The sequence below is a fragment of the Aythya marila genome (genome assembly GCF_965140915.1).
Source record: "Aythya marila genome assembly, chromosome: 5".
Classification (NCBI taxonomy): domain Eukaryota; kingdom Metazoa; phylum Chordata; class Aves; order Anseriformes; family Anatidae; genus Aythya; species Aythya marila.
The window spans coordinates 3134896-3150609 of NC_139046.1; the positions used below are offsets into that span (position 1 = coordinate 3134896).

At 46.7% G+C, this 15714-nt stretch overlaps 1 protein-coding gene across 4 annotated transcripts in view; it reads right to left on the minus strand.

Annotated features, from left to right (window-relative positions):
* Positions 1-15714, minus strand: part of TXNDC16 (thioredoxin domain containing 16) — a 40786-nt gene that overhangs the window by 10079 nt on the left and 14993 nt on the right. For all 4 annotated transcript variants that reach the window (XM_082760564.1, XM_082760565.1, XM_082760563.1 and 1 more), the window contains 4 exons: positions 14893-15039; positions 14386-14445; positions 6723-6891; positions 5931-6067 (listed from right to left, as the gene is read on the minus strand). In XM_082760564.1, the coding sequence (XP_082616690.1) occupies positions 5931-6067; positions 6723-6891; positions 14386-14445; positions 14893-15039 (513 nt within the window). The remainder of the gene's footprint in view (positions 1-5930; positions 6068-6722; positions 6892-14385; positions 14446-14892; positions 15040-15714) is intronic.

A 15714-nucleotide genomic window follows, 5' to 3' on the forward strand; every position in this document is an offset into this window, starting at 1 on the left:
AAATGGATGCGCCTCATGGCCACAGGCTACGTGAGGCAGGAGCTGGCAGCAGCTGAAAGGATCAGAAGCAAAGAGTTCCTAGTATGAGAACGGCGTCTGCTCTTTAGCCACCAGCACTGAGCTTCCAGGATTTTCACGACAGAGACATTGATGGAAAGTGAAATGCCCTTAAGGACTTAAAGACCATAAGTGTTCCTAGAAACAGGAGGCCATTTACAAGGCTAAACAGAAATCGCATAAATCCCCGTGACCTTTTGGAAATGATTGATGATAGCTGAACTGGAGTAGTGTTAAGTGCCCAGCAGATAAACCAACCTCTTCCAAAGTGTCTTCTGGTCTTACCCTGCTCCTCCCAGCAGGAGGGTCTGCTACAGGCATCCAGGGTCAGAAGGCTAACTAAATTGAAGACACAGAGCCTGAACTGAATTGAAGACACAGTAGGCTGCCCAAAGTAGCCTGAAAACACAGCACTTTTCAACTCTCCCACTCTTTTTATACCAGGCAACTGAAGACAACTATTACAGAGAGTGAGAAATCACCTAGAGAAGTTCAGAGGAGTCAGGTTTGCCCAAGAGTTAAGGTTACGATTCTGATAGAGCCACGTTGCTTCTTAACCCAAACAAAATACCATCCAGATGCTGTTTACTGCTCCTCCTAACATCCACCATCGTGTCACAACTGGCCAACCCAAGCACTTGGGACCAGTGACTCAGACCTCCATAAACTGAAGCTGGCTCTAACTGGTCACTTTTTGGTTCTTTGCCCCTGGCTTTCCTGCAAGACTCAGGGCCGTATTTTCCATTGTGATCCCTTGGAGCCACAGGGACCACGAGCTTTCCTTCACACTATTTTCTTTTCCAAGTGGAAGCTCAGATCCTAAAAGGAGTGGCTCCCTGGGAGCTCAGACATTGCAAAAAACAACGCGTGTGTCACAAAGCTCGTGAGACAGGTTGGCCAGTCCATCTTGTGATGTAGGGAAAATACCACAGGATGGGTTTGTCGTGGTTCCGCTCGAGTGGGCAGCCGAGCTCCACCACAGCCGCTCTCTCACTCCCCCTCAACAAAGAGGAATGGGGAGAAAATATGTGAAAAGGGCTCAAGGATTGAGATAAGGACGAGAAAATCACGCAATAATTATTGTAACGGGCAAAACAGACTCGGCATAAGGAGATAGTAAGATTTATTGCCTACAACTAACAAGCGAGAGAAGTGAGAAAACAAAGGAAAAAAAAAACCAAAAGCACCTTCCCCCCCCATCCACCCTTTTCCACCTCCTCCCCCCGAGCGGCGCAGGGGAACGGGGAATGGGGGTTATGGTCAGTCTACAGCACTTCTTCTCTGCCGCTCCTTCTCGGTCACTCTCGTCCCCTGTGCTGTGGGGTCCCACCCACGGGATGCAGTCCCTGATGAACTGATCCGGCGTGGGCTTCCCACAGGCAGCAGCTCTTCCAGAACTGCTCCAGATATGGGTCCGTACCACGGGGTCCATCCCTCAGGAGCAAACTGCTCCAACCTGGCTCCCCTACGGGCAGCAGCTCCTGCCAGATCACCTGCTCCTGCGTGGGCTCCTCTCCACGGGCTACAGGTCCGGCCCGGAATCTGCTCCGGCAGGGGTCTTCCACAGGCGGCAGCCTCCGTCGGTGCAGGGCCACCTGCTCCACCGTGGTCTCCTCCACGGGCTGCAGCGTGGAACCCTGCTCCACCGTGGTACTCCATGGGCTGCAGGGGGACATCCTGCTTCACCATGGTCCTCACCACAGGCCGCAGGGGACTTCTGCTCCGGCGCCTGGAGCACCTCTCCCCCTCCTTCTACACTGACCTTGGTGCAAGGCTGTTCTCTCACTCCCTTGACTCTCCCGGCTGCTGTGTGGCGCAGCGTTTTTTCCCTGTCTTAAATATGCTCTCACAGAGGCGCAAACAACATCGCTTATTGGCTCGGATCTGGAAAACAATGGGGCCCTTCCCAAACATGGGGCAGCTTCTAGATCTTTCTCACAGAAACCACCCCTATAGCCCCCTGCTACCAAAACCTTGCCACGTAAACCCACTACAGGGTTTGACACCGCTTTCCAGACTCAGTTTTTCTTTTGTCACTTGTTTTTATCAGTGCTGAGGCAAAAACAAGCCATAGGGCCAGCCGATAAGGAATACAGTGAGCTTCAGCAAGAAATCCTTTGGAAACTTGTTGGTGGTCCAGCTTCCGAAGAGAAGGCCGTGAGGAAGATTGTGAGCACACCCTGTGCTACAAGGCACTAAGGAACCCAGCCTGACATGGAAGGAGCAGGCTTAAATCCAAACTTCCTCAGGAGAGCACTTCCACAGGCATTTAACTTTAAACACTCTACTTGAGACGTAAGCATGTGCTCAAGTGCTGCCCTGGAGAGGCCCTGGCTGCAGGAATTCTCTCCTAAATCTGGACAACGTTCAGCACAATCCAGGCTTGCTTTTTTCATCAGGCTCATTTGCACCGAGACCTTTCCTCCCCATCAAATTCCACTTCGTACTTCCCTCCCACACCACTTCCAAAATTTTCGGCCTTTTGGGGCTATCTGTGACATCGCCAGTTACACACAGCTCACAGCAACATGCTTAGTTCTGTGCAAGAGCCCCCTAAATTCACACAGTTCGACTACAGATACAAAATGCTTCCAAATAAGCTATTTAAGTAATTCCTAGAAAACCAATTCCCCTGAGAACACTGTTTTATGTCCCCGCAGAGCTGGTCACTCGCTGCAGTATGTGCCTCGAGCTGGAATCCCAGCTGCCTTTTATGACAGCTCCCATGAATTGCACAAGCACAGCTTCAAAGAGGGATTTTGGAACGACAAGAAAGAAAACTGCTGGAGGAAGAAGAGTCTATAGTTCCTGAAGCTTTCAGAGGCAGGATCTGAGGCCCTCACTCCTGTAGCATCAGCAAAAGGCATGTCATGAAATCACACTCTCCAGCAGTACTTGCAGCATCTTTGTGTGGCTTCTTCCAGCCCAAGGCGCCACCCAGCTGGCTTGCAAATTAAAATACTGCCGAAAATTTTCACTGCAATAGGAGAAAAGTTCCATGAGCATGGAAAAGTTACATACCTAAGGGTACACATTAGTAGGTAGACAGTGTCAAGCACACAGCATGGTAAGACAGAAGTCTCAAACCAAACACGAAAGAACCTACTGTTAACTGCAGACTTCCAGAAAACTCCAATTCTTTTAACTGGAGAATGTTTTATTCTCCTGAAAACTATTAAAGCCTGTAGATTACATAGCGTGTAATTTGATTTGTGTTGAGTGAAAGTTTGAAGCTGCTTCAGCTAAGCTGCTTTTCTACTTTTGCTGGTGTTAATTGTGTCCGACTGCATCTGCTGAGTGACAAAGGATGGCTTAGACAACACAAGATCTCAAATAAAGCAAATCAGGATCAATTATTCACCATTTCTACTAACAGAAGTCCCAGCAGCCAACAAAACACTTGTGCACCAGTTACCAGAGAACAGGAAACACACAGCCACGCATAAAATCCTCCAAGGACTAACGTCACTGCCATGGCATACTCTGGATACCAAGCAGAGATTCAGATTATGCCACCAGCAGCTATTAGATACAAAGCAAGGGGGAGATTTCTAGACTAATGAAGACCTTAAATTGCTGATTATTGGAGGCAGGTTCCATGTTGCCAGGGAAAGAAAACCCTCTGAACATGTCTTATATCCCCTTCCTTAATGTCTACTGTGGAAATGCTGGAGACAAGACAAGGGTTATGCTGGTCCTTTCTTTGTTCTGCCCACACACAAATGTGATCACAAATTTCTTTTTAAGCGAGCAGTCTGCGCAGAAAGCCCCACGCATGATCAAAATGTTCAACAGAAATCAAAAGCAGCCTACCTGTTCCCAAAGTGCTGGAGGACACAGAGAGGACACTCAGTTAATGTTTATTGCTAAGTTTACACTGATGCTGGCAAGCCCTGTGATGTTACCAGAGCTGCACGGAACACAGGTGTATTTTTAAACAATTGCTGCACATTTTTGGACACTGTTTTGCTTCCAAGTACGCTTCTGAGTAGCAAACAAGCTCCTCTCCTACAAGTTCCTCTGGTTTCCAGGAAAATGCTCCTTCATTGCCCTAGCAATACTGTGTACCTCTTTGTAATAAATTTTCATTATGATTTTTCTGACAAACCTCTTTTAGCTTAGGTCCACTTAATGGTTTCTTAATATAGTTCTCACATTAAGTGCTGGAAAAAGAACAGGGCTTTATTTAACTGGACATCCCGTTGCTCTGTTTCAGTTAACCAGAGAGGACAATGACATGGCACGTTGCTGGTTCAGGTAAGAGCAGGAATTCTTGCCATGAGAAAATAATTGGAAATTCCAGAGAAGTCTGCGGGCTGATAAGGACAGCAATGTGGTTTCCCTGACTCCAGGCCTGGGTTTGGTGCCAGAACCGCTGGCTCCGGTTTTCTGTTGCCTCGGATTATTCTGCATGACACTCCAATCTCCCTCAGGTTACACACTGCCAAAGCATCACGTATTTCATCTCCCCTGGCATCTGTGGCTGAGTTACCCAGACTGCAGATGCCATTCCAGCTTGCAGATGGAGCATGCCCTAAGGGAACAGGCAATCTTGCGGGCTCCACACGGAGCTGTCTGGAAACCTCCAAGGCTCTTGTTTCCACAGACAGAGCAGGTCTAGAAGGAAATTAACTTCTTCTATACAGGAAACAGTCTCAGCTCACAAGTCCAGCTGGATCCAAGCAGGTTCCTTGCAGAGAACCAGCCCCCATCCTATCTGAGATCCTGTCATCTGGGCTAATGCAGGCTCCATTACTACAGAGAGTGGAATATGTGGGATACAGGGAAGATTCTGGAGCTCAGCTGATGAAAACCAGGAAAAAATGGTCTAATTTTTTTTTGAGATCAACAAGATTTTCTCCTATATTTATCAGACTTAGGTACAGGCCCTCCAGAAGAAGCAAAGCACGTTAGCTGGCTCTGTGAGCACAGCCTAGACGTTTTCTGGTTGGTTCCTGACATTTTATTTTGTTCTTACCTCTGAGCATATTAGATCCTCCCTGGAATTCCTCATGAGAGAAAGTAGCTTTATTTGCATTTAACCAAAGTTTATGGGCACAACGAAGCTTCCAAATGAAAAATGCTCTGAAATTTTGATTTTCACCAATATCAGAAGAATCTCCAATTTTACTGAAGTAAATCCCAGAGTTAGCTGGTATTGATTTGTTTTTTTAAGATTTCAGATTGTGTGTTGGTTGGAAGGACTGGGACTACCACATTTGCATGAGGAGTTAGCAAGACAACTGTTGATTCAATAGTGGAAAGGGCTTTCTTTGCAAAACAGTATGCTGTGACATGTTGCATGTGGAGGACTGATGGATCTGGGCCTGTTCAGTCAGAGGCTGAGAGGAGATTTGACAGCAGCCTACAACTCCTTTGAAAGGGGCGTATGAAAAGGACAAACTTTTCATGGTAAGGGGCAGGAGACAAAACAGGGACACCAGGCACAAACTGTGCCTTGGGAAGTTCATATTGGACATTTGCAAAACCTTCTTTGCATGGATGGTTATGCAACCTTGGGTCACCCAAGAAATTGTTGTGGGGTTTTTTTGTACTGTTCTAAGGACAATGTCTCCAATACCTGTCAGGGTTATCTGATGCTACCACAATGGGTATAATAAACATGTCCACAGTTGCTAGCTAACCACTGAATGTCCTTTGAGTTAGGATTCAAACCTTAGGCCCCACATGTGGAACTACCTGAAATCTACTTGCAAAAAGTAAGAAAGGTGGTGCCAGGCAGGCTTTGATGTGAGCAGACACGGTGGGTCAGCTAGAGAAAACAAAATGTGGAGGAACTTCTAAGTATCTGGAATCAACCATCTCCAGTCAGGAATCAAATTGAGTGCTAAACCCATAAATTCCACACTAACCTTTACTCGTGGCTGTGCTAAACACTCCTAGAACCGAAGTGTGGTGATAGGACAACAGCTCAGATGGAAGCTCTCCTCTTAAGTACCCTTCTGCTTCATCAATCGTCATCAGCTTCAGAGGGCAGGAAACTTGGCTCCTATGGAAAGGAGGAGAAAGAACATGGGCTGCCTTCTTTACTTTCGGGATGAAGAGACAAAGGGCAACCTAAATCCTTGAAACAACAATGCCCCAACCCAACGTGACGACCATTACAGCTCACCATAGACAAAAATCAGTTGCCTCTGGGAAGGAATGGCAATGCCTAGTCAACTGAAAGTTACTGGAAGTGGTTATGGGGAAAAAAAATAGCCCTAAGCCAAACTGGCTCTTCTGAGATCTTTTCTGCACATGGGACAGGCTGACACCCCTCAGCTAAACTGCAGAGATCTCTTGTTTAGGTTAACGGGTTGGCTCCAATAAAACCACAGAGGGCTTTGCCACCAACATCATCACCTTAGGACCACACCCAAAGGGCCTTCCTGGACTGAGACCCACATTAAAAACAACAGAATGAATTCCAGAGAGGGACAGTGGCAACAGATGGATATATTGTTCAATAATAGATGTTTTTGACAAAAAAAAAAAAAAAAAAAAGCACAGGAAGTTATTAAGCTAATTTCCAAATCAGGTCTACAACCAGCTCTGACATTATTTTTCCAGAAAGGCATTCCATGACATAGGCCATAAAGTATCCAGATCATCTGGTGGTTGTGCCAATCCTGCTGTGTGGGGACCCATTAACAGGCACTTACAGCATGATGAAGCTGGTCAGTTCTTCAGTTCCCCACATGCCGTTGTACATTAAAGGTTGCTCTCCCTTCTTGTAAATCTTTATGGTAGGAAACTGGGTGACATTCTCTGCCGTGCAAACACCAGGCCAGTCCCAGCAGTTGACCCGAGACAGTAAAACCCCCTGAACTCCTAGAAGAGAAAACAAATATGTTATAAATAGTATCCAACAACAACAAAAAAAAAAAAGGAGTGAAATGATTGAAAAAGGGAACTATGTGAGCTTCTTTGGACATTATTGCATAGATTTGTTTCAATGCTGCTGGAGCTTCTGTTTACTTTGGTGTGCATCCTACAGATCCTAACCCAAGGTATGCACATGGTGTGAGGCCAGGTGGGCTGCCACTGACAAGTTGCTAGAACATTCCCAGAGTCAAAAGCTGCTTTGTGTGGGCAGGATGTCAAAATCCAGTCCCAAAATAAACAATCCCTTTGAGCCTAGGCTATCTCCCTCTTGAAACCGTTCACGGACATGCATTACAGCTTTGAATATAACACTATTTCCAGCCTATATTAAACATCCCAGCAGGTGTAAACTGATTTAAACAACAGACCACGGAGAGAACAAACTCAGGGAAGTGGCAGGTTACACTTCTCAGAAAGAAATTCCCAGAGACATTCACATCTGGCTGCAATGAATCCCTGAGGCAAGCATCCAGGAGCATATAAGGCAGTAAGGAAAGGTGCTGGAAATACTTTAGGAGTGAGGCCAAGACAAAGAAACCATGCAGGCCCTAGCTTATGGGAAAGAGGGAAGAAAAAGCTTGGGGTGGAGGAAGGTGATGTCTCCTGCACCTGGAGGGCAACACTCCCAGGCACCAAGACTTACTGGGGGCCACCCAGCTGGAAGGCAGCTCTGCAGAAAAGGACCTAGGGGTCCCAGTGAACAAGCTGAATGTGAACAGCACTATGCCCCTGCAGCTCAGGCTAATGGTATTCTGGGCTGTATTAGGCAAAGTACTGCCAGCAGGTCAAGAGAGGTGGTGTTCCCCCTCTACCCAGCACTGGTGAGGCTGCACTTGGAGTGCTGGGTCCAGTTCTGAGCCTCCCAGTACAAGAGAGACCTGGGCATGCTGGAGAGAGACCAACATAGTGTCACAAAAATGACAAAGGGATTGGAGCTGGCACTGTTCAGCCTGGAGAAGAGGTGGCTCAGGGGGATCTCATCAATGTCCATAAATACCTGATGGTGCAAAGAGAACAGAGGTAGGCCCTTTTCGGCTGTGCCCAGGGCCAGGACAAGAGGCAATGGGCACAAACTGAAGCACAGAAGGTTCCCTTTGAGCATTAGGAAGTATTTCTTTACCTTGTAGTTGACTGAACAATAGAACAGGCTGCCCAGGGAGGTTGTAGAGCCTCCCTCCTTAGAGATCTTCACAAGCCACCTGGAAATGGTTGTGGGCAGCCTGCTCTGGGTGGCCCTGCTTGGGTCAGATGGATCCAGGGGTCCCTGCCAGCCTCAACCAGTCTGTCATTCTGTCATTCAAGGCTTTTTCACTTAATAAGGTGCCCGGTATAGAAAAGTGTCTGTTTTACCTAATACCTGGTGCTAAATACACAAAGAGCCATAAAAAATCATACAAACAAAATAAAAGTAATTCAGTCTGGTGGTCTGATGGCATTAGCCAAGCATTAGCAGGTACTTTTAGGGCCTTAAGAAAGAGACTCAGGCCTCACAAGTAAGGAAGTTGGAAAGGAAGAGCTCTTGGGAATTACAGAGCAGTCAGTCCAATTTTGATTCCAGGGACAAGCAATAAAAAAAAAAAGCTTTTTATGGGCCACACCGAAGTGATAAACTCAAGGGAGGGTCCATAAACAGTGAAACAACTGAATGTTGGCTTCCTGCATACTTTCCAGGAGCCCAAGACAGCGCATGTAACTTCAGCATGTCTTTATCAGCCTTCCTTTCATCTGAGGGCTGGGTGGAAAGCAGCACAGGCTGCTGCTAGTCCACTGCTAAGCATGTGCTGACCGGCTGGCAGGTGAACTGTCACTGGCTTCACTAGCCACCACCTCTTGGCTGTCGGCCTTGCCCAACCTGTCTCCTATTTAAATGCAGGCTTGACCAACGACAGGAGGGTTGTGTACAGTCCTCAGGCCATACATTGTCCATGCCCATTGCAGGAATTCAGTATCTCGGAGATCTTTATGCCTTTGGTAAATTTGTTTGAACAAGATTCAACAGTTACATGGGAAAGATGGGATGAAACGTTGAGGCAAGTACACGCAGATTATCACAAAGTGTTCTGTCCTTCAGAAACCTGGGTAAGGGCACATGATGATGATTTCTCAAGAGCACAGCAGATTAAAACAACCAAGCTTTCTTCTCTGTCCTTTCTGGGTTAGATTCTGATCACTATTTTTACTAAAAGCCTGACAGAATAAGCATATACATCAAATCTTCAGATATTCCAAAGCTCAAAGGGACAGAAAGAGATTTGAAGTCTAAATTAAAGTGATATTCTGTAAGGAGAAACAGGATGCACAGATATCATCAGTGCTGTGGATAAGGGCAAAGCTCATTCGGGGATGAACTCTCTACAGCATTTGCAAGACAAGGGATGAAAATGATGTCCTTCTATTTTGTCCTGGTGAGACCTTTGCAGAGCCCATCAAGCCTTTGTGCAGGTTGGGAAAAACGTTTTTTGAAAGGTGCAAGCAGGTAAAACAAAATCTGGGGAAGAGAGAAGTTTGGAAGATGTCCCCTGAGGAGAAGGTGAGTTTGTTTCAGTCAAAAACTTGCTAGAAGAAGGAAACAATAAAATCCAACAATATGCAAAGTCTGTTCCAGAGGTGACAGTGAGATCTCTCTCTATTGCCAGCTGGTAAAGGACAAGCAGCAGTCCATTTGCAGGCCTGTGGAGGTTGACCAAGTATTAAAATAAGCTTCTGAGAAACAAGCATAACATAGCCAGAATAGCTATGGAAGGGTTTTAGTCACAGGCTCACAGACATTTATTTGCCAGGGATTGGCAAGGCACTCCAAAGACAAAGGTGAAAGCACAGGTGACCTTTGCATGTTTTCCCATCCCATATCCCTCTGTCCTTGAGATCCCATTGGACCATTTTATATAGCCTTTATTTTAGTTTCTATTTTGCAGCTCTTTCACGTGAGTTCACTGCTGTTCTGCCTTGTGTCAAATGTATGTACAGAAAAAGCAAGTAGTGGCACTAATCTAAGGGTCTGCAATTCCACTCAGACAGTCCAGAGTCTCTCAAAACACTCTGAGAGAGCAAAAATGGTTTGTGTCATTCTCCAGGCTGTGAAATAACTTCTCAAATTGAAAGCCTGCCCCTGGATTTATTTCACACCTCTGATCCGGTATGGCTGGTTCTCATCATCTGTTACCACATGATCTTGCGTCTTGCCCAACTCTGAAACAAATGACATGGAAACAAGGCTTTGATGTCTTGTTAAAATTGAGCTGCGAGGCTGCTCTAAATATCCACAAAATGCAAGTTTAAGTATTTGGATACCACCTTGGGGGATTATGTACCATAAATGACCCAGATCTCCAAGGAAGCCCTGGCTGGCCTGAGGAATGCTGTGTACAGGATGATCACTCTACCATCCCAAGCTGCACCATGTTACTAATTACTGAACACAAAGCAGTTTCAGGACTCGAGTCAGCAAAAGTTTGTTCAGCCCTGTGGTCACCGTTGAGCTGCTGGATGGGAAGAAAGTTGAAAGAGAAATATAAGATCCTTCTGTTCTGTGATTTTAGGTGCTACTGAAACTAAAACTAAAAGTGCATGAGATAAAGCTCACATGGAGAGCTGGCCCAAAGGTTATGAGATGAAAAAGAAATGTTATGTGCCACGTGCTGCACTTCAAGAGGAGGAATCCAGTAGAGAATGGGGAATAACCAGCCACAAGTTGCCTGAGTGTTACAATTTCTCTGTACATAGCTCATAGATAATACACACAACCTGGCAACTTCCCTCCAGTCCTCTTCATTGCCAGCTACTGCAGAGACTTACACGTCCCCCAGTACCACAGGGGACCTGGTTTCTCCTTCCCTCATTTCATATACTGATGTTTCCTTGGTGTTAGTCTTTTCCAGCATGGGTGCCTAGGAATCCATAACGGACTCCTAAATCCTTGCTTCAGATTCAGGTTCCATGAAGGGAGAGTGTCTAAAAGAGGGCTATGAAGATGATGAAGGGTCTGGAGGGCAAAATGTGTGAGGAGCAGCTGAGGTCCCTTGGTTTGCTTGGCCCCAAGCAGAGCAGGCCGAGGGGAGGCCTCATGGCGGCCTGCAGCTCCCTCATGAGGGGAGCGGAGGGGCAGGCGCTGAGCTCTGCTCTCTGGGGACAGCGACAGGACCCGAGGGAACGGCATGGAGCTGGGACAGGGGAGGATCAGGCTGGGGGTTAGGGAAAGGGTCTGCACCCAGAGGTGGTCGGGCACTGGGACAGGGCCTCCCCAAGGACATGGCCACAGCACTGAGCCTGCCAGAATCCAAGAAGCATTTGGACGCTGATCTCAGATGTAGGGTTTGGTTTTCGGGTGGTGCTGTGTGGAGCCAGGAGTTGGACTTGATGATTCTCATGAGTCCCTTCCAGTTCAGGATATTCTATGAATATGTGCTGCATGAGTCTGTGTTGCTAAATCACCCAGGTGATGTTCATACCTTTGAACTACAACTTCACACCCCTGTCTTTCAAAGTCATTGGCCAAGAAGACTCCATGAGCACAGAAGAGGGAAACAGAATTGTTTTTCAGCTCAGTTTTTCAGAATATTACTCTTCTTTCACACTGGTTTCTCCCATCTAGGACTTTTCAAAACAGTCCACTGACACACCTAAGAAATGCGACCAAGCTGTCTCACTTTCACAACCTCTTTTACAGTCCTAGGGGTGCTGCTTCCATAAATTCACATCTTCTATAAGAAAACAAGAGCTGCAGTTAGCCCCAGTGGCAGAGAGAACCGAAAGCTCTTGATGCAAGAGCAGAAGATGTGCTCTGTTCAGCAAGACCGAGATGATTCTCCTGACCTCCTCTTAGATCATATCTCTTAACAAAGGGAAACCACTTTGGGGGGCCACTTAAACTTTATCTGGTGATGATCTACTGCTGATCATCTGTTACTGGGTGATTCATGGGGTTATCCCAGTTTCCAGCCTCCTCCATTCTCTTGTTCTGTATCTCATATGGCCTATTCTCACTGCCATTTTGCACAGAAAGTTGGCATCGAGTGGGACCTGTATTGCATCTCCAAACGTGCTTTTAGCGAGGGTGACTCATGCCTCAGACAGCAGATCTTGGCTTCTGAACCCTTAGGAAGTTAGCTCCACCTCAAACGGCAGACACAGGAATACCAGCACTTTTGGGGGAGCTGACAGACTGCACCAAAGACATAATCCGTGTTTTAAGTCTTGCATAGCTCAAGCTCTTCTTCCTGATCCAGACTTCTGCCCCTTGCACTGGTTTACTTTCCCAGCTACCCTGCTTCACTCTGTTCTTACTACCAAGCCCTACTCTGGATCCCCTAACACTGACTCCTACTTGGGAGTTCACAGATTCACTAATTTTCATCTGGAAACTCAGTATAAGCCATGGCCCCTGGACTAGAACATTCACAATTGATATTGAATCGATCTTAGCCTGATCTGCTATAATCTTTGGCTTCTTTAACCTCTTGACTACAGCTCACTATAATTACCAGGCCTGAGACACCCTCATCCTGGCCATAACAGAGAGCCTGGGGACTTCCATCCTTCTAGGTCTTCCAGCTCCCCTGACAGACCTGCCTGTGACCAAGTCTTCCTCAGCAGCAGAGACAAAGATGTATCTTGCAGGAAACTCACTACATTTCTCTCCAGTTCCACAAAAGCAGCCATTCTCCATCCTCTCCAAGGTTACAGCAGGAAAAACAGGCGGGAGTCATTTCATGATTCCAGTTTGGCCTGGGATTCTTCAGTAGGACCTCACTGATTGCAGAGGAAAGGCCCTGACCTCAATCAGTCCATAATCTCTGTTGAGAATCTGCCTATGGCTGCGTCCATGTACTGAGATTGTTATCAAACTATTAAAGAAACACATGGTGAAAGCTTAGCCTCACACAGTCAGCCAAGTTTTGATCATTGGTTCAGGAAGAGGCAGGGTTTCATCCACTGACTCTCCCAGCTTGCTACTTTAGCTGGTCTAACAGCTGTAGAGTCTGAAAGAAACCCCAAAGAATCAATAACCATGACTTCTCTAACAATAACTCTCCCTGACCTTTCCTGTTTATTCCCAGGATGTCAGTTCAGATCCAAGGTGCCAGGAAAACTATGAATGCAGAACTGTTTTCATTCAAACCACAGCACTGTCCTCAGTGTTCCCAGGAGGGTGTCTTGTAAGCAACTCCCAGTGCATCCGCTTCCCAGAAAACTCCCTGAGTCTCCTGCACACCCTATACATTTTCTCTCTGCTGAGAGCTGTTTGAATCCTGCTTGCAGTTGGCAGGACAAGGTGCTCAGTCCCAGAGGAGTGAGAAATAAGGATGAGAAATCAGCCTTGATGAAGAATGAAAACACACAGAAGGCACCAGCTACTGAAATGAGTTGGGGATGAAGTCACCTGGGTATAACCCTGTAAGTCAGGGGCAAACACAGGTATCTTTAGAAGAGATTCAGCCCATATAAGCCTGACAGTGCAGAAGAGCCCACCCATATACTGTTGACTATAGAGGGGGACAGGGCTGAAGCCCTGAATGAAGCTGAACTGGCGCTTAACACTGCTCAGGAAACACCACACTCCTGAAGCACCAATCCCTCCTGCCTTTATTAGCAGACTACCCGATGTGCGTTGTCTTTAAATGTTACTGATTCTTTGCTGTCATGTATTATTTATGGAATCTGTGGCTGCCTGTGAGACTTCCCATGTAATTAAGCCCGTCTACAGGCCCTGAAGGCATCATCGCTTTAAATTCTTTCTCTGACACCATTCTGCTCCCCCTCTGGATCTGGGCCTGCCCACACCTGTCTGTTATGCCTTCTACCAAAGCCTGGTTACTGCTCTGCTCCAGATCAAGTGCTTATGTGGTGACTTCCAAGTGCAGGAGACCTGAAGTAGCCCCCTCGTACACCAATTTGGCTCTCAAGCCTCATGCTGTGCAGCAAGCAGTGCGTCTTCTTGCTCCTTACAGGTCACAGTGCTGAGGGGCACCGACAGGATCCTGTTTTTGGGATGCAGGCCAGGGTGCCTGCTGTTTGTCCCTCCACCTCCAAAGCCCATGCTGTGTCACTCACTGCTTTTGATGTTCTGTCCTGTCTCCTCATGATTTTGGGCATTTATCGTGCAGTCACTGAGCCCATCAACACCACAATCTCAGCTGAAAGGCAGCTTGGGCAGCTGGTGTGTACAAATTTACACCTAAAGCAGAAGGTGACTTGTGTAAGGTTGTACTGCCAGTCCCGTGACTTTATGCAGGCACAAAGGGACTGCAAGGATCCCTAATTAAGAAACAAATCCTCTTCCTAAACAACTTAATGTGGGTATGCCTTCCTTAAAAGTTTAGGAACTGAAAATGAGTATATTCTGGGTGAGGAACTGAGATACCACCAATATCTTCCCAGTCTTCTGGTTTGTACTTCAGATGCAAACCAGCTCTAGAGGAACTTAGACCCATGGCATCTTACCTTTCAGGTGATCAGCCACCTCCACGTAAGTCTGTAGCACTACCAGGGACACTGCTTCCCCTGAAACACAGAAGAGACAAAGCCCCAAATTACATATAGGTGACTGACAATGTTACATTACCATTTTCTGCATCCTAAGGTGCTTCAAGCTCTGAAACACTGAATGAAATGAAGAAAATTTGACTTTATTTTACTGCAGCAGCAAGTGACTGGGTTTTCTATGTTATCCCATGAGTCCAACGCACTCATTTCCCCTCTTGTCCCTCATTCAGCCCCTGTCAAAGTAAAGTGGAAAACCACTGATGTATTTTATACTGACAGATACTCTGTCGTCACACATTATCAGTCAATGAGAGGAAGTAATTTAATCTGATTGCTACCAGTGGGTGGGGGTACATGGGACAGGATGCAGCATATATTTATGATTTAAACTTGCCTACGGTATCACCACTCTACGGAAAATGTGCGAGCTAGTGAAGGGCCTGCCAGTCCACACTTCATACTCACAGCTGGCATAAAACAGCACCACCGTCTGGGCAGCTTTCAACACGGCAGAGTGAAAGGTCTCCTCCGTCAGGGTAAGGATCTGCTCCAAGGGCAGCTCTCGCTTCTTGTCCCTGGAAACTGCTTCCACCACCTGATCATCCTGAACGTCTGCAAGGGGCCAACAGCCGTGCATGAAGAAAAGAATGTGCACAAAAGGCACAGGGAACTACACACCCATCTGCAACCCCATTAGAACATTTTAATAATTCTGCTAAACAAAAACGATCTGGTATAGAAAACAAATGTTTTCAAGAAAGCATTGCAGGGGCCAGTGTTTTCTCCCTGGAGAAAGCAAGTCTGGAACAGCTCTTACCAAAACATGTCTCAAACCTTTCCAAAGGGACAGATAATTCTGACAAATAAATCATAATTTCTTCTGATGCCTGAAGAGGAGACAGCGTCGGGTGCGCTTTCAGCACCTTGTCCCCCTGAAGCTGGACATATTTAAGCAGAAGGAGCCCCTCCCTCTTGCAGCATCTCTGCAACTGTTATTATAACAGCTGCTGATTTTTGTCCGTGGTGTTTGCTCTAAAAATTACAGCTGTCTGTCATGAAACTCCAGGGATCTGCAGAGAATTAAAGAGCTACTTTGTACAGCCATCATGTGACTGTGATAACCACAGAATGACAGACTGGTTGAGGCTGGCAGGGACCTCTGGGTCCATCCTCCCTGCTCAAGTAGAGATACCCAGAGCAGGGTGCCCACAACCATGTCCAAGTGGCTTTTGAAGATCTCCAAGGAGATTCCACAACCTCTCTGGGCAACCTTTCCCAGGGCTCCAT